The sequence below is a fragment of the Danio rerio genome, chromosome 18 (genome assembly GCF_049306965.1).
Source record: "Danio rerio strain Tuebingen ecotype United States chromosome 18, GRCz12tu, whole genome shotgun sequence".
NCBI classification, from domain to species: Eukaryota; Metazoa; Chordata; class Actinopteri; order Cypriniformes; family Danionidae; genus Danio; species Danio rerio.
Window position 1 is genome coordinate 49,852,710 of NC_133193.1, and position 19,809 is coordinate 49,872,518.

Consider the following 19,809-nt stretch of genomic DNA (forward strand, 5'->3'; position numbering starts at 1 on the left):
ATAGAGCTAATGAAGTCTGAGTTTGAGAAAACCATACCAGAGTCTCCCAGCGGAAGATGTTGCTGTAGAAACAGATCCAGTTTTCGGAGAGGTAGAGGCGGCCCTGCAGGAGGATGTCCCGCTGGAGAGCGCACGAGTAGTCTAGCAATGACAAAACAGGGTCAAATTAATTAGATTATATCATATTAGATTATATTGGTGACATAGTGGCTGAGTGGTTAGCACTGTCGCCTACAGCAAGGTCACTGGTTCTAGTTAGCATTTCTGTGAGGAGTTTGCATGTTCTTTCCATGTTGGTGTGGGTTTCTTTCACAGAACAAAAACTAAAATGGCCGTAGTTTATGTGTGTGAATGTGTGTGTATGAGTGTTTCCCAGTACTGGGTTGCAGCTGGAAGGGCATTCGCTGTGTAAAACATATGCCAGATAAGTTGGCGGGACATTCTACTGTGGCAAAAGTCGAAAAAAAAATAAGTTAATGAATATATAAATTCATATACACCTTTGACTTTTTTGTTTTCTAATTTCCACAAAATTATATATATATAAATATACACACACACAAACACACACACACACACACACACACACACACATTTAAAATATAAAATAAATGCACATTTGACATTAAAATGCACACATTTTAACAAATTTAATAAGTTCTTATAAAATGTATTTATGAGATTATATTTAAAATTCTGTTCAAATATTTATTTCCCAAATACATTAAAACATTTACAAAGTACACAAAATTTAACATGAATAAATTATATATATATATATATATATATATATATATATATATATATATATATATATATATATATATATATATATATATATATGTATATATACAGTGCACTCCATAAAAAAAATTCTATTTTTATCAATTTCTCAGTGAGTATAGGCAATATAGATATATTTACTAAAATAATATTGTAGTCATCAAACATATTTGGAAATAGAAAGATAATACATTTAAATTCACGTATTATCAAACTTTGAACAAAATTTTATATATTTTTTGTTTCTCTTGATTTTTTGTCTTTTAAATATTTTTATTTATTGTTTTTTCCCCAACAAATAAGTTTACTGTTATCATAAGTTATGTTATTAGAGTAATTAATTAGACTAATTAGACTCAATATTTACTTTGAATGATTATTAACTTTTTACAATGTTTAATGCAAAAAAAAATAAAAAATGCAACCAATTTTATTTTATGACCTTCTTATCACAAATAATAAGTCTACATGCTAAGATAAGTAAGTGAATGCTCCATTTGTTCATGATTAGACTCTTACCCACAATGAGGCGCTCAGTGTCCGGCAGCTGCTTAAAGAGTTTCCGGAAGTCTTCATTACGCTGCTTATATGTGGGACTGAGGACCTTTAAAACACACACAGCAGCAGGTGAGAAACACACACACACACAAACACACACACACACACACACACACACACACACACACACACACACACACACACACACACACACACACACACACACACACACACACACACACACACACACACACACAGGCTGGTATATTTGTGCCATGCAGCAGAAGAGGGAGTTCATTCTTAATGCGGCTTCACATTGTTTCACACACACTGAGCGCTTCATTAATAAATACAATCGCTTCAGCTTATGATAAAATGCCCTGAGATCAACTGTGCTCCTTCACATACACTGTTGACATTGAGGTGAGGAAAAATCAAATAAAACAGAAAAACGTAAAGTTCTAATAATAATAAGTAGAATTATTATTAAGTAGTAATAATATAAAGTAATAATGATAATTAAAATGTACACACGCACACACACATACACCCACACAAAGTAAAACTTCTAAAACATGTTTTTACTAATTTCTCTAATATTATAATGTGTAGGATATATTGTTATATTATAATAGTATTATAAAACATACATAGTGAGTGTAATGTATATATTATATTACATTATATTACATTATATTATTATGTGTATTATATATTATTATACATATTATAGTTGTATTATGACACATGTAAGGATAAACATTGTCAGTATAATGTATATATTTTATTACATTATATTACTAGATTATATTATATTATATTATAATGTGTATCATATATTACTTTACATATTATAAAAGTATTATAACACATGCAGGGATAAACACAGTGAGTGTATATTATATTATATTATATTATATTATATTATATTATATTATATTATATTATATTATATTATATTATATTATATTATATTATATTATATTCCTAAAATTTAAAAACAAATTTCCTCTGAATTTCCACCAAATTAAATACCTAAAATATAAAATAAATGCATATTATATATATTAAAATGTGTTATTTTTTCTTATATTTCTATAATTTTTCATGCTCTCTAACCCATTCTCCTGCTCATCAATGTGCTCTACACTAGCCATCTAGTTTCCCCATTGAGAGACTTACAGCAGGGATCTCCTCATCCTCATCCTCATCCTGATACGACTTTTCCCTCAGGCTCCACCTCAGGTCCAGATCCCAGTCTGAGCCCTGAATTAACCATCCGGCCAGAGCCTCCTCCAGCTCCATCAGCGTCTCCCAGTCCTCCTGAGAGCCAGAAGATGAATCCATATCTCTTTTAATCCCGCTGAGCTTTCAGATGATCACTGACTCGGTCTTTAAGATACGTATGTGTTTGTGTAATTGTTCATCAGGCTGTGCGAGGCTTCATCCACATGATTCCAGTGCGGAAACTCACATGCAAGTGGCCTACAGTAACCTCTGCAGACAGATGCTTTATTATGCTGCTGTTTGTTCCAGTTTCAGACGAAGAAAACATCTATAAGGCTTTCTGTCTCCATTATTCAGACTGCAAACGCTGTGAAGGAGGTACATGAAGCTTTTTCCTCAAACAATCATTGAGTTTTACCTCAGTAAATCTTCATTGCAAACAGTTCTGCAAGTTTAATCCATGCAAGACCTGATTCTTCTCAGTTCTTCAGAGTATGTATTTGTTTTCTGCATGTGTTGTCAGACTTTTGAGAAGAATTATGATCTTCTACACCAAATTCCTTCAATTATGTCCTTGTTTTGATTATTTAACACTTCAGTTGCTTCTTCTCTTCAAATCGAAGAATGCTTTAAAAAAATCAGTAAGAGTCTCTGTCTAGATTCTTCAGACTCCAAACACTGTGACTAAAGGGTCAGTGAAGGTGGAACATGAAGCTTCTTCCTCAAACAATCATTGATTTTTACCTCAGTACGTCACTAATATCTCCAGTGCAAACAGTTGGACGTTCTTTCTGGAAGTTTAGTCCATCCTAGACCTGATTCTTCTCAGTCTTTAAGTGTTTGTACTTGTTTTAGCAGGTGTTGTCAGACTTTGGAGAAAAATTCTGATCTTCTACCCCAAATTCCTTCAGTCATGTCCTTGTTTTGATTATTTAACACTTCGGTTGCTTCTTCTCATCAAATAGAGGAGTGCTTCTTCAATCCTTCAGACTGCAAACGCTTGTCTAAAGGTTCAATAAAGGAGGAACATGAAGCCTCTTCCTCAAACAATCATTGATTTTTACCTCAGTATGTCACTAATATGTCCATTGCAAACAGTTGGACGTTCTTTCTGGAAGTTTAGTCCATCCTAGACCTGATTCCTCTCAGTCTTTAAGTGTTTGTACATGTTTTAGCAGGTGTTGTCAGACTTTAGAGAAAAAATTATGATCTTCTACACTAAATTCCTTCAGTTAGGTCCTTGTTTTGATTATTTAACACTTCGGTTGCTTCTTCTCATCAAATAGATGCATGCTTCTTTAATTCTTCGTTGATTTTTACCTCATTTTACCTCAGTACATCACTAATATCTCCATTACAAACAGTTGGACGTTCTTTCTGGAAGATTAGTCCATCCAAGACCTGATTTTTCTCAGTCTTTAAGTTTTTACTTGTTTTTTGCAGTTGTTGTAAGACTTCAGAGACGAACTATGAGCTTCTACACCAAATTCCTTCAGTCATGTCCTTGTTTTGATTATTTAACACTTCGGTTGCTTCTTCTCATCAAATAGAGGAGTGCTTCTTCAATCGTTCAGACTGCAAAGTGTGACTAAAAGGTCAATAAAGAAGGAACATGAAGCTTCTTCCTCAAACAATCATTGATTTTTACCTCAGTACGTCACTAATATCTCCAGTTCAAACAGTTGGATGTTCTTTCTGGAAGTTTAGTCCAGCCAAGACCTGATTTCTCTCAGTCTTTAAGTGTTTGTTCTTGTTTTACCAGGTGTTGTCAGACTTTAGAGAAAAATTATGATCTTCTACACTAAACTTCTTCAATTACGTCCTTGTTTTGATTGATTAAAACTTTAGTTACTTCTTCTCATTAAATAGAGGAGTGCTTCTTCAATCGTTCAGACTGCAAACGTGTGACTAAAGGTTCAATAAAGGAGGAACATGAAGCCTCTTCCTCAAACAATCATTGATTTTTACCTCAGTATGTCACTAATTTGTCCACTGCAAACAGTTTTACATTCTTTCTGGAGGTTTAGTTCATCCAAGACATGAATCTTCTCAGTCTTTAAGTGTTTGTACTTGTTTTCTGCATGTGTTGTCAGACTATTAAGAAGAATTATGATTTTCTACACCAATTTTCTTCAGTTATTATGTCTTTGTTTTGAACATTTATGCTTATCCACAACATTTCAGTTGCTCCTTCTCATCAAAAAGAGGCAAAGAACATCTGTAAGAGTCTCTGTCTTCATTCTTCAGACACCAAACGCTGTGACTAAAAAGCAGACGAAGAAGGAACATGAAGCTACTTCCGCAAATGATTACTGATTTTTGTTTTTACCTCAGTACACTAATATTTCCACTGCAAACCAGTCTTTCTTTAAGTTTAGTCCATCCAAGACTTGATTCTTCTCAGTCCTTGATTCTTCTCAGTTTGTACTTGTTATTTGCAGGTGTTGTCAGACTTCAGACAAGAAAAATGAGTTTCTACATCAATTTCTTGGGTTGTAATGTCCTCATTTTGATTGTTTATGCTTTTACGCAACACCTCAAACTCTACTCAGTCGCTCTCTCTCATCAAATAAAGGCATACTTCATTAAAAAACATCTGTAAGAGTCTCTGTTTTGTTTCTTTAGACTCCAATTGCTGTGACTAATGTATCATTGAGGAAGGAACACGAAGCTACTTCCGTAAATGATCATTAATTGTGGCACTAATGTCTCACTGCAAACAAATTGAAGTTTTTTTTTAGAAGTTCAGTCCATACATGTGATTCTTCTCAAACCTTAAAGTCAATATTAGTTTCTGCATGTGTTTTTAGACTTCAGAGATGAAAGGTGGTGTTCTGTACTAATTTCTCCCTGGGTTGTTAGGTCCTCGTTTTGATCATTTGTGCTTTACACAACAGCTCAGACTCTACTCAATAGGAAAACACTCTTTAAGGGTCTTCTGTCTTCATACTATGAACACTGTGAAGGAACATGAACTACTCCAACAAATGATTATTATTTTTTACCTCAGTGTGTCACTAATATCTCCACGGCAAACCAATTGTTGGCTTAAAAAGAGAATCTTTCTGTAAATTTAGTCCAAGTCCATTCAAGTTTTACTTCTCCTTTTTTGCAGGTTTTGTCAAATTTCACAGAAGACAGTCTTTGGTTATTATATACAACTCCTCAGACTTTACTCAGTCACATCAAACGGAGAATATTAATCTGCAGTTTGTTCCAGTTTTGGTCTCTGTCTTGATCCTTCAGACTCCAAATGTTGTGACTAAAGAACTGATGAAGAAGAAACATGAAGCTAAAATCTTTGATTTATTTATTTTCTTTACCTCAGTGTATCACTAATATATCCACTACAAACCAGTTTTGGGCTTTCAAGGAGGTTCTTTCTGGAAATTTAGTCCATCCAAGTCATGATTCGTCTCACTGTTCACTCTTTCCTGCAGCTGTCAGACTTCGGAGAAAACAAAAAGGTCTTCAACATTCAACACAGGCCACAAACTCTACTCAGTGGCATTAAACTGAGACATGCTTTATTATTCTGCAGTTTGTTCCAGTGTCAGACTCTGTCTTGATCCTTCATACTCCAAACAATATGACCAAAAAAGTAGATTAAGCAGGAACAAGCTTCCCCACCGAATGATCATCAATTGTTACCTAAATGCACAACTAACATCTCCACTGCAAACCAATTGTTGGGTTTTCAAAGAGATCCAATCCAAGCATGTGATTCTTCTCAATCCTTATGAGTTTGTAGTTGAGAGAAGATGGTCTTCTGAACCAATTCTTATTGGGTTGTTCTGCAGTTTGGCTCAGTTTTAGACTGTTTCTTGATTCTTTATACTCAAAACGATGTGGCTAAAACAGCAGATGAAGTAGGATCATGAAGCTACCTCCGCAAGTGGTCATCAACTGTTACGTAACTAAATGAGCGATGAATATCTCCACTGCAAACCATTGGGTTTTTAAAGAGATCCAATCCAAGATGTGTTTCCTCTCAATCCTCACGAGTTAGTACTTGAGAGAAGATAGATGATCCTCTATACCAGTTCTCCTTGGGTTGATCTGCTGTTTGGTTCAGTTTCAGACTCTTGAAAACTCCAAACACTATGACTGAAAAGCAGATGACGTAGGAACATGAAGCTTCATCCGCAAATGATCAACAACTGCCACCTAAATATCTCCACTGCAAACCAATCGTTGGGTTTTCAAAGAGATCCAATCCAAACACATGATACTTCTCAATCCTTATGAGTTTGTACTTGTATATGAGAGAAGATTCCAATTCTCCTCGGGTTTTTATATCCTTGTTTTGATTGGTTTATGCTTTAAAACAGTGCCTCAAATTCAACTCAGTAGCTCTCTTTCATTCAGGATCCTAAAGATAACCACGAACAAAGGCTGACACATGATCTACCGCAGCTAAAATGCTGAGAATGGAATTCTGCATATGCGATCGTCCCAAAAACAACACGTCCATAAATGTGAATGAACCCTTCCAATGGCAGAAGACACTTGGGAGCACAACACAACACAACCCTGTCTTTATGTAGGGCTGTGTTTAATTCTGTCGATGTGTATGTAAAGGTGGTTATATATTAACTAAAAGAGTAAATAATGAGAGCCGCTGGTGGCTGGTACCAAGAGTGGGTGTGATGATGACTACAATAATGTCATCAGATACTCTTTGTTTTCGAACGTCACTGTGAGTCAATGTCTAGCGTGCGGATTATACACTGACTTTAGGGCTCAAGCTGTCTTTTACAAAGCCAAAACATCAACATTAAAGGGACAGTTCACTCATAAAAGAAAATTCTGTCATCGTTTACTCATCCTTTATTTATTTGAAACCTTTATTAGTTTCCTTTTTCTGCTGACCACGGGATGTTTCTTATTTCTATAGGATATATGCAAAGATATTTTGAAGAAAACGTAAACATTTAACCATTAATTTCCATAGTAAGAAAAACAAATGCTATGGAAGTCAATAGTTTTTGGATTTCGACAAAATATCTTCTCTTGTGCTTACCAGAAGATAGGTTTGGATTCATATGAGCACGAGTCTATTTTTGGGTGAACTATCGCTTTAATGAAGATAAGTAAAATTTTATTGTTATATACTGTAATCATCATCACATAGCCTTCCAAACCTGTTAATAGTCTCTTTTCTGGAATATATTTTGAAGAATATTGTTGACTAAAGTTTGGTTACCATTGATATATACTGTATAGACACAAAAACATAAAGTCATACTGGTTGTAAATGAGTAACTGATTAAACAATTGTTAATTCATTGAGTGAATTTTAAATAATGATGTATTTGTATAACAATTTCAAACAAGCAGAAAGTGTATTTACAATTCTCAAAACATAAGAGTTTAATTTGGCTTTACAGTAACAATATATCAATCTATCGATATTACACTATAGGCCTAATTTCTTATTTTATATGATTAATTGTTAAATTTAGTTTACTAAACTGGACTCAATATTAATAAATCTACTTGTAAATGTAATAAATGTCAAGAAATGGAAAAGTTATTTATTCAATTATTTAATTTAGTTATTTTAATAATAATTATTTAAATTATTGTGCTAGTTAGTTTCTATCTGTCTGTCTGTCTGCCCGTCCATCCATCCATCCATCCATCCATCCATCCATCCATCCATCCATCCATCCATCCATCCATCCATCCATCCATCCATCCATCCATCCATCTATCTATCTATCTATCTATCTATCTATCTATCTATCTATCTATCTATCTATCTATCTATCTATCTATCTATCTATCTATCTATCTATCTATCTATCTATCTGGGCTAGTTAGTATCTATCTATCTGTCCGTCCGTCCGTCAATCCATCCATCCATCCATCCATCCATCCATCCATCCATCCATCCATCCATCCATCCATCCATCCATCCATCCATCCATCCATCCATCCATCCATCCATCCATCCATCCATCTATCTATCTATCTATCTATCTATCTATCTATCTATCTATCTATCTATCTATCTATCTATCTATCTATCTATCTATCTATCTGGGCTAGTTAGTATCTATCTATCTGTCTGTCTGTCCGTCCGTCTGTCTGTCTATAACATTAATTTAATTGAAATATTGTGAGCTTATTCTTTATTTTGGACTATACATAAATCAATACAATTTGACTGATATTTTATATAAATCATATATTCCATATATATTAGCGGAAATGTAATTTTTTGAGTTTTCGTTTTGGATAAATAGACGATTCTGGGAAATGTTTTCAACTTCAAGCTGTGCTGAAGGAACAGAGATGATGTCTATGAATCATTTCGATAACAAGGATGCCATGACAAATGTGTGACGATAACAGCCATGGAGTGCAAAGACAAAGCATGTCTTTGTGTGACGCGTATGCTCTGGGTTAAAATTACACAACCTCATGTTATTCTGATTCTCTGTCTCTGACATTACCACATTTACCCCCCATCCCCCCGAAACTAACAAAGGTTAAATATCAGCCTTAAAATAAACTCTTTCATACAAGCTTAGCTTCTGTCTACAGTCTAATGCCATCACACTTAAAAAATCAGCGGCCTCTTTTAAACCAAACATAATGACTAATTTCCAACAAAATCAGGTCAAAACTTATAGGATTTTAAGAATGAACTTAAATGCTTCTTCATTCATTCTTTTTCCTTCGGCTTAGTCTCTATTACAAAGGTTGCCACAGTGGAATGAACCGCCAACTATTCCAGCATATTTTTTAGACAGCAGATGCCCAGATTCCAGCTGCAAACCAGTACTGGGAAACACCCATACACACTCATTCACACACAGTTCGCTGTTCACTTACAAGTTCACTTACAGTGCATGTGTTTGGACTGTGGGGGAAACCACGCCCACGCCAACATGGGGGGAACATACAAACTCTACACAGAAATGCCAACTGACCTAGCCGGGACTCGAACGAGTGACCTTCTTGCTGTGAGGCGACAACGCTACCCACTAAGCCACAGTGCCACCCCCTTAAATGATTATTAAAAATGTAATTACATTAAATGTCACATTAAGCTGGATACTACTATCTTGAATAAAATCTATCTTTACTTTTCTGTGTTCAGTATGGTGGTCAGTCGGGCTCAGAACTCACATAGAGACGGTTGAGATGTAATCACAGAGCTCTCAGGGCCATGGGAGATCATCACTGCCCATATGAATACACACACACACACACACACACACACACACACGCGCGCACACACACACACACACACACACACACACACACACACACACACACACACACACACACACACACACACTCCTCAGACAACACATCAGGAATGAACTATGCATACTTTACAAATTTAACATCAGAGCCACCGTGTGAGCTCCTATCCAGTGTGCATCAAACAGAACCATGCAGAACAAGTGTAATCAGCCAATCACATCACACCAGCGGGAACCACAGCCAATCAAAGAGGATAATTTTCTGTGACTTTATAACACCGCTGCCATGCACTAATATTATTAAAAATAATTTTGAATAATTTTGGACACCCCTGATTATTATTTAGGTAACAATTAACGGTAACACTTTACAATAAGGTTCATTAATTAATGCATTTACTAACATGAACTAATCACAAACAACACTTGTACAGCATTTATTAATCATAATTGAACATTAATGCATTATTAACATTCAAGTCCATGCTTGTTAACATTAGTTAATGCACCATGAGTTAACATGAACATTGAACTGTATTTTCATTAACTAACGTTTACTAACATGAATAAATACAGTAGTAAATGTATTGTTCATTGTTTGTTCATGTTAGTAAATGCATTACTTAACATTAAATAATGAACCTTATTGTAAAGTGTGACCCAATAACAATAAGGTTGGGTAACACTTTATTTTGATGGTCCCTATTGCACATTTTGTTGACTCAAAGTTACATTGCTTTGGTGACGCATTGCTGCCACACACATATTTTTTTTCCCACTCAGCTTTGTCGTTATAACAAGATCTTTTCTAAGCCTAATGTTTAAATGCGCTCTAGAAAACAATTAGTTATCAAAAGTATTACTTTAGTTATTAAAAGTCTTATTTTATTTGGAAAACAACAACTTATTTAAAGTAACACTTTGGTGACTTATAATGTGCTTGGCCCACCCTTAAGAGTTGGAGTCGGGCATGATGGAGCGTTGGAAAGACGGAATCAATTTTGGAGGCAAATAGATGTAGAATGGAATGTTCCGCCTTATCACCAAAAAAATACTAACAAATAAACCAAATGTGATAAATAAAGATGTAATAAAGGCAGTTAAAATGTTACGAAATTGCTAAATAAATTAATTATAGAACATTATGTCTTGCAAAAAGGCTACAGCTATTTATGGGTTACATTTAATGTCAAATTTATTTCATTAATTAATTTATTTATTTATTATGTATTTTTTATTGACTATTTTTTTTTTTTGTAAGTTAGCTTTTAAGTTCTGTTTATTAAAACCAAAAGTGTCTTGTAGTGCTGTTTTTGCAATAAATGGAAAGCAAATGATATTTGTCTTCTCCCCTTTTTGGCTGATCTGAAAAATGGTCTGATCCGTGACAAAAAAAACAAAAACATAAAGAGATACAAACATAAAGAGGTCCGAACTGTGAGATTAGTGATCCATTACACCACTACTACAGGTATTGTACGTTATTAGTTCATGCTAATAAACACATGAACTAATGTAACTATAATGCAAAGTGTGAGCATTATTTCTTTCTTAAGGATGCTATAGCGTGTACTTCTTTTTCACAAGCCTGTATTATTGCCATGCATCCAGTGTTTCTGCATTGATGCGGAGAGCTTCGTTGTTCTGCTTTTATCGTTAGAGGAGCACAAACACATGCTGAAGCTTCATCAGAGAGACTCTTTCAGTCCTCATGCTGATGTGTGTAAAATCCTGCTTACTCTGAGAATGTGCTGCCTCTCATGCTGAGGAGAAAGAGTGAAGAGAGAGAGAAGCAGATGAAAACAACCACCACACAGACTGAAAGATGAGATATAGAAAGAGAGAATCTCTTGAGGAATGAAAGTGATTTTGAGATTTTGGTGAAACTGCGCTCTCTTGTGGACAACGGTGGGAATGCGAATCTACACTTGGGGGTGTACACTCAAAAAATGATGTTTGCTGTTTGTTCAAACTTACTTTAAACGAGCTGAAACAACACAATTTTCTTAGTTTTTTTTATGACAACCTAATTGTTTTATGTTCAATTCACTTAAATTTGTCAAAACATTTAAATTAAACTTAATCAATTTGTGTTGGGAAAACATGAAGGAATTGTGTGGAACCCAGCATTTTTTTTACAGTGTACACATATTTGAACTGACATGATGGTGACATTTATATAACATAAAGTAGTATTGAAAATATAACCTAAAATGTTCTATATAATATAGTTTGCTGGGAATGCATCAAAAGTTGCATATAAATATAACAAATATATATATATATATATATATATATATATATATATATATATATATATATATATATATATATATATATATATATATAATGTAATACTATAAAATATCTGACACACAAGGGCGATACACAGAAAAAGTGAACACAAATGTTTGTCGAAGAAGCTGACAGTTATTGATATGCAGATGAAACATGCGGAAACTGATAACGAGATCCTGAATCAGATAATATTTGTGTATTAAGTGTCATAAGGAAAGAGCAATAGATCTGTAAATCATTACTAAACCAACACATCTAACACACACACGCACACACACAAACACACAGAGTCCATTTGAAAGCCTAAAAACAAATAAAACCTAGGAAATTCAAAGCAAAACTAATCTATTATTTTCTTTCTTGAAATATTGACATTATATGCATACATTATTTTTTTCTAATAAGGTAGCTTTATTATGCTAACTCTTAAATTATATGTTGTACTTCAATTAGGTTTTTGCAATTATGATGTATATATATATATATATATATATATATATATATATATATATATATATATATATATATATATATATAAATATTTACAGTCCTGGCGAATTCTGGTTTATATTTTTACTTAAAGAAATATTATTTTTTTCCCACAATGATGTCCCTTGTACATTGTGCATATGCACTACCTGACAAAAGTCTTGTCATTGATCGCAGTTGTAAGAGCAACAAATAATAACTTGACTTGTAGTTAATCATTTGGAAAAGTGTCAGAAGGTGGATTTTTCTGATGAATCACCTGTTGAGCTGCATCCCAATCATCACAAATACCGCAGAAGACCTACTGGAACCCACATGAACCCAAGATTCTCACAGTATTCAGTCAATTTTGTTGAAGGAAAAGTCATGGTTTGAGGTCACATTCAGTATGGGGTGTGCGAGAGATCTGCAGAGTGGATGGCAACATCAACAGCCTGAGGTATCAAGACATTAGTGCTGCCCATTACATTACAAACCACAGGAGAGGGCAAATTCTCCAGCAGGATAGCGCTTCTTCTCATACTTCAGCCTCCACATCAAAGCTCCTGAAAGCAAAGAAGGTGCTCCAGGATTGGCCAGCCCAGTCACCAGACACAATATTAATTCTTTCTCCACTGCAGCAGGACTTTATATTCTATACTGGACATTATTCCTGTTCAGTGACAAGACTTTTGTCTAAGCAAAGTCAGACCTTACTGTCCTAATGAAATCATTAAAAATCAAGTGATGATCATATTTTATTGTGGTAATATAAGCGTAATCTAGAGGCCTTTGCCTTCCATATAAGCCACTTCTGATACCAAATGATCAACCAGAAGTCAAGTTATATTATTTGTTGCTCCTAAAACATAGATAGTCGACAAGATTTTTGTAAGATATATTATATATGTATATTATATTTTTGGAAGGATCCTGATCCTGTTTTAGTTTTGTTTCAAAACTAAAACAAAACAAAACAAAAACTTGCTGCTTGAATAAAACAACCTCTCTCTCTCTAAAAACAAAAACAAATAACAGTAAAAAAGAAACAAACACACACAGATAATGACATTTATGGCTGTTTAAATAGTATTTTAAGGTAGGTGGACAAACAATGATTATCAGTAAAACCTCCAGCCACACACACACACACACACACACACACACACACACACACACACACACACACATACACATGTATACACACACACATACACATGCATACACACACACAAACACACATATACACACACACATACACACGTATACACACACACATATATACACGTATACACACACACATACACACGTATACACACACACACAATTATAAATAGAAATGGTGTGACTTACGTTGTACCAGCTCTGGCTTTTCTGCAAGAGAAAGAGATGGAAAACAATTACATTTCAGGGATGAGGATTAATCAAACATCCGCTGTCAGCGAGTGTGTTTACGGACTGATTTCAGGTCAGTGGCAGCTGCTATAAACCCACGTTTCCCTTCAGCCAATAATTGCACTCTTCATTTGGCCACAAATACAGCGATACAAAGATAGATGTTTAATGAGTAGCTGTACAGCTGAAGCGTCATGGAAATAAAACACCCGCAGCAACCAAAATAGCAAGTGTAATAGACATGTAAGGGGTGTTTGTGTACAGCCCACATCACCAGCGCTCTATTTATAACTCAACACAGACGAGTTCAGTCTACATGATCATCAATGTGCTTCCACTCTCGCCAAAATATACAATAAGGACTCTTAAAGGTGATTAGAGGAAATCAATCTGCTAATTTACAATGAACAAAAGTGTATATACTGATGAATGATGCAAGCTTTTATTAGAAGTGTATCTAGACTATTGTTTTAATTAAAATCTCTATAGAATATGGTAATTGTCACTTTCTATCCCACATATCCTCATTATTTCTTGTAATTGTATGACATTTGTTTCTTAATCTGACATTAGATCTGACTTGTATCTTTTAAAAAGGCTACCTTTTTATATATTTTGGGGTATTTTTAACATTACATGTTGCTATTTGATTTAGTTTTTTATAATAATAATAACGTGCATATTTCTTATAATTATGGCATTCTATTATTACAATAATAAAAAATACATAAATAATAATAATTTAAATATATATTTTATTAATTAATTAATTAATATATATATATAAATTAATTAATATATATATAAACATATATATATATATATATATATATATATATATATATATATATATATATATATATATATATATATATATACATACATACATATATATATATATATATATATATATATATATATATATATATATACATACACATATATATATATATATATATATATATATATGTGTGTGTGTTTATATATATATATATATATATATATATATATATATATATATATATTAATAAATTAATAAATTAATTAATAAAATATATATTACAATTATTATATATATGTGAAGAGTTCACATGCAAAATCTTGGAAATCCATCTGACCTCTTTTCTTGCTTTTTCATTTCCATTTTCAATGAGATTTTCTATCAGGCTCCTATAATTAGGCTCAGAAGTTTTATTTTATTTGTAATGATAAGGTTATTATCTAGAGCAGGGGTTACCAACATGGTGCCCAACCAGGTAGCCCATAAGGATTACTTGAGTTGCCCACAGGCCTGTTCTAAAAACAGCTCACCATTGCACCACATACCAGTAAGCTGAATCTAGTATTTTTTTGAAGCTATTCTTTTTAAATCACACCTGCATTGGTGTAAAATTTGTTAATGATATTAAGACATATATATATATATATATATATATATATATATATATATATATATATATATATATATATATATATATATATATATATATATATATATATATATATATATATATATATATAAAACTAAAACTATTTCAGACTAATAAAGTGTTGCATATTGATATTTCTGTTTCTTACCTTGTTAAATCAATGTTGAGAACTATTGTAAAAAATCATTAACATGATCAGAGTCTTCACATTGATGAATATCATTAATCATTAAAAATAACAACATATAATTAAAAGTGAATCGAGAAAATTTGTTATTTATGAAGTGTGTATCAAACTGGTAGCCCTTCACAATAATTGGTACCCAAGAAGTAGCTCTCAGTTTCAAAAAAGTTGGTGACCCCTGATCTAGAGGTTATTATCTAGTAAATAAAACAACTTATTTTTTTCAAAAATGTCACTTTAGACAATTCTTTGGTTTTTAACAAGGTAACTTATCTTTTGCATCAAAACCAGCTAAATCCACTTCTGCTTTTTTTTGGCCAAAACCTCTGAATACACCTATTGGGACACAATTGTAATTTGTTGAAAACCACTGAAGATGCAATTACAAATTATTTTACTAACACATTACACAAACCACCTAAAATACATAAATCTGTCAAGTAAGTGGCGGTTCATTCCACTGTGATAAACCAGGGAAAACACAGAAGAAAATTGAATGAAATCTGTAAAGTAAGTGCATTAATCAATAACATTAAAACTGACAATAACATTAATACTTAACAATTTATTGTCATTTCTGATGTTTGGGATTTAGATGGAATGTAAGTAGAGCAATGTAAACATTGCTAACATTGTAAACTAAGCTTGGTAGATTCAAATAATGTAGTGTAAAAACTTTGTGAAACATCAATATCTGTGCATTGTCCATTAATATAAAAAGCTTATCAGGCGTACAGATATTATGAAGTAATATATATAATGTATAGTTTTTTACATTATATATTATCTTTTTAAAAGTAGCTTAATTAGCAAATAAAACACTAGGAAGGTCTAGTCTGCAAAAAAGGGATCCCTTGAGACAATTTTAGAAGCTGTCATTCATTCATCCTCACCATACTCAAGGTCTTGGTCAAGTGTTTATCCTCATCGCATCCCAGCGGGATAAAAGAACGACATCTTAACTCTGTCTTTCGTGAAACGCAGTTGCCTTTTGATGTATAATAAATTGGATACATTTACAGTAGCGTCGCTGCTCAAAAACCCATTATGAATGCATGTTACACTTCTGACTATTTCCCAGAGATGGGTTGCAGCTGGAAGGGCATCCGCTGCGTAAAAACTTGCTGGATAAGTTGGTGGTTCATTTCGCTGTGGCAACCCCGGATTAATAAAGCGACTAAGCCGATAAGAAAATTAATGAATGACTTCCGACTGTACAGTGTGTTTTCTTTTTCTTGTAATGCACTGAGTTTTGAGGTAATAGACGCTTTCATTTGCCATTTACTGACAGTCGGACAAAGTCATCCAGCTCATCAAACTCCGTCTTTTATTATCGAAATTCGATCTCCTCATAAAAGCCGGCGTTATCAGCGCACTGCTACACTGAAAACATGTGAATCGATTCGCACCTTCTGATTGGTTCTGATTGGATATAGTGGCTTTTGCTGTCAAAGGCAAGTACATTTGTAAACTGTTATTTCTGAATGCGCTGACACTGGGATTTGAAGCAAATCTATCTAACATGTACTACACGGCTAAAGCTTTACCTCAATGCCATTATCTAATTTTTTGGCGGAAGTGGCGTTTAGCAGCTTTTGCATCTGAACTCTTCATATATACACACACATATCACACACACAAGACCTGACAGTGTAAATGTGGCCAAAATGTCACATTACATATAGCACAACATTTGCATCTTTGCCAAAAATACTGTATTTTGGAGATTTTTTTACATTTATGTTTTACTAATACAAGGGGATCACTTAAGGTCAGGAAAAACTTTGATATGAAGTTACAGCACAATATGGACCTATTTAGATATTTGATGGGTCTTCATAGTTTATATTAAAGTAATCAGCCGACACAACAAGCTGTGTGTGTGTGTGTGTGTGAGAGAGAGAGAGATAGAGAGCTTATAAGCCTATAGTTAGCTTACTATGTGTGTGTGTGTGTGTGTGTGTGTGTGTAAGAGAGAGAGAGAGAGAGAGAGAGCTTATAAGCCTATAGTTAGCTTACTATGTGTGTGTGAGTGGACTACTTTGAAAGATTATCATGCGTCTCGTTCATGGCCCTTAAAAGCCTATAGATGACCTCCCGCAGACCTGCTAACACACATACTGCTGTTCGCCATCAAGGCTCAGGGACTGGATAGTTTAATGTGGGCTAATCTGATCTAAACTGGAGAGAAGTGTGAGAAAGGTCTGTGTGTGACGGGTGAGGACCGGCTAGGAGGAGTATTTCAGGAGCATTGACTAACTAATTTAAAGGGACAGTCCACCCAAAAATGAACTTACTCTCAGGTGGATTTACAGGTTGATTTTTTTTATTCTGTTCAACACAAAACAAGATGTTCTGAAAAATGTTGGAAAAAAGCATCCATGTACTGTAAAAAAAAAAAAAAAAAAAAAATATATATTAATAATAATCATTAATAATTAATAATGTATAATATTAATAATATAATTAATAATTAATAATATTAATTAATAATTGACAATTATTAGTATATTAATTATTATTAATATTAATAATTAATATATGAATAATTGTTACCTTAAACTGCTGTATTTCCAGACATCTCAACTTATATTTATCAAACAGACTTAAAAATATTCAGTTAAACTTTGTATAAATTCAAAAATGTAGTTGAAAGCTGATTAACATTTAAAAAAAAGTTAAAGCAACAACAAAATGCATTATTAAATCATTTTTTAATCATTAAATTTGTTTACAGTGTAGTAGAATAGCAAAATACTATGAAAGTCATTGGCTGTTTTTAATTCAACATTCTTCAGTATATCTTCCTTTGTGTTCAAGAGAAGACAGAAACTCAAACATGTTTGGAGCAAGTGGAGGATGAGTCATTTATTTTTCAATTTTTGGGTGAACCATCCCTTTGATATTAAGGCTTGAGGGTCAAAAGACAACAGAAAATGCTTACTTTAATCAGGTTTATTCTGTCATACTGTAAAGCAACGGGGAGACAAAAAGGAAAAAACAAGAATTCTGAGAAACTTTTTGTTTACAATTCTAAGCGAACTACTCGAGAAATGCCACATAGTAAACACACATTTAATTTTGATTAGCGTACAACTCAGGGGTTTGGTCAAAACACTTAACGCTAGTTATAGTAATTTAATTAGAAGATGTTGTCTTGAAGGGATAGGTCACCCAAAAATGAAAATCATTTATTCTCCCTCGTGTGGTTTAAACATTGATGAGGTTATTTCTTCTGTTTAACATGAAAGAAAGGGAAAGTCTCCACTTCCCTTTCTAATCTTCGATTGCCTCTCTGGTTCTACCGCTAACTGTATTACAAAAAAAAAAAAAAAAAAAAAAAAAAAAAAAAAAAAGAATAAATAAATTACATTACTAATGCTTTGCTTCTTAGACTTTACATACCTGAAACTTGCCTACAGCACTTATTCATTGTTGCTCTTATAGTTGTTTAAATTGCTTCCTTGTCCTCATTAGTAAGTCGCTTTGGATAAATGACTAAATGTAAATGTAAAGAAGATATTCTGAAGAAGGCCAGTTGCTGGAACCCATTGACTTTCATGGTAGAAAAAAATACTAAGGAAGTCAATGGGTGCCATCTACCAGCATTCTTCAAAATAGCTTCTATCATGTTCATCAGATTTCCCGGTGATGGGTTACGGCTGGAAGGGCATCCGCTGAGTAAAATATATGCTGGATAAGTTGGCGGTTCATTCCGCTGTGGCGAGCACTGATTAATAAAGAGACTAAGCCGAAAAGAAAATGAATGAATGAATGTTCATCAGAAGAGTTGTGTTGTTAATAAGAACTTTATTTTTAATTTTATGGAAGAAAATATATCATGGAGGTCAATGTCTCTTCTAACATTCTTCAAAATATATTTGTGTTTAACAGAAGAAAGAAACTCAGATAGGTTGGAAACAAGTGGAATGTGTGGCAAAATGCTACCATACATAATGTTAAGCACAATTAAAAACAAGTCTTCCTGTAAACACGGGAGAACATACACACTCCACACAGAAATGCCAACTGACCCAGCCGAGGCTCAAACCAGCAACCTTCTTGCTGTGAGGCGACAGCACTACCTACTGCGTTTTATCTTGTTTTATTCATTCATTTATTCATTTTTTTGTCGGCTTAGTCCCTTTATTAATCCGGGGTCGCCACAGCGGAATGAACCGCCAACTTATCCAGCAAGTTTTTACGCAGCGAATGCCCTTCTAGCCGCAACCCATCTCTGGGAAACATCCACACACACATTCACAAACACACACTCATACACTAAAGACAATTTAGCCTACCCAAT

At 33.6% G+C, this 19,809-nt stretch overlaps 1 protein-coding gene across 43 annotated transcripts in view; it reads right to left on the bottom strand.

Annotated features, from left to right (window-relative positions):
• The window catches only part of gramd1bb (GRAM domain containing 1Bb), a 242,619-nt gene that overhangs the window by 16,176 nt on the left and 206,634 nt on the right, over positions 1–19,809 (bottom strand). For 32 of the 43 annotated variants that reach the window (XM_073929687.1, XM_073929691.1, XM_073929690.1 and 29 more), the window contains 3 exons: positions 13,848–13,868; positions 1,303–1,387; positions 38–141 (listed from right to left, as the gene is read on the bottom strand). In XM_073929687.1, coding sequence (XP_073785788.1) covers positions 38–141; positions 1,303–1,387; positions 13,848–13,868 — 210 coding nt within the window. Of the gene's footprint in view, positions 1–37; positions 142–1,302; positions 1,388–2,463; positions 7,026–11,467; positions 11,492–13,847; positions 13,869–18,447; positions 18,472–19,809 lie in introns of those variants that run through there. The other 11 variants (XM_073929682.1, XM_073929699.1, XM_073929696.1 and 8 more) reach the window with 6 other exon arrangements.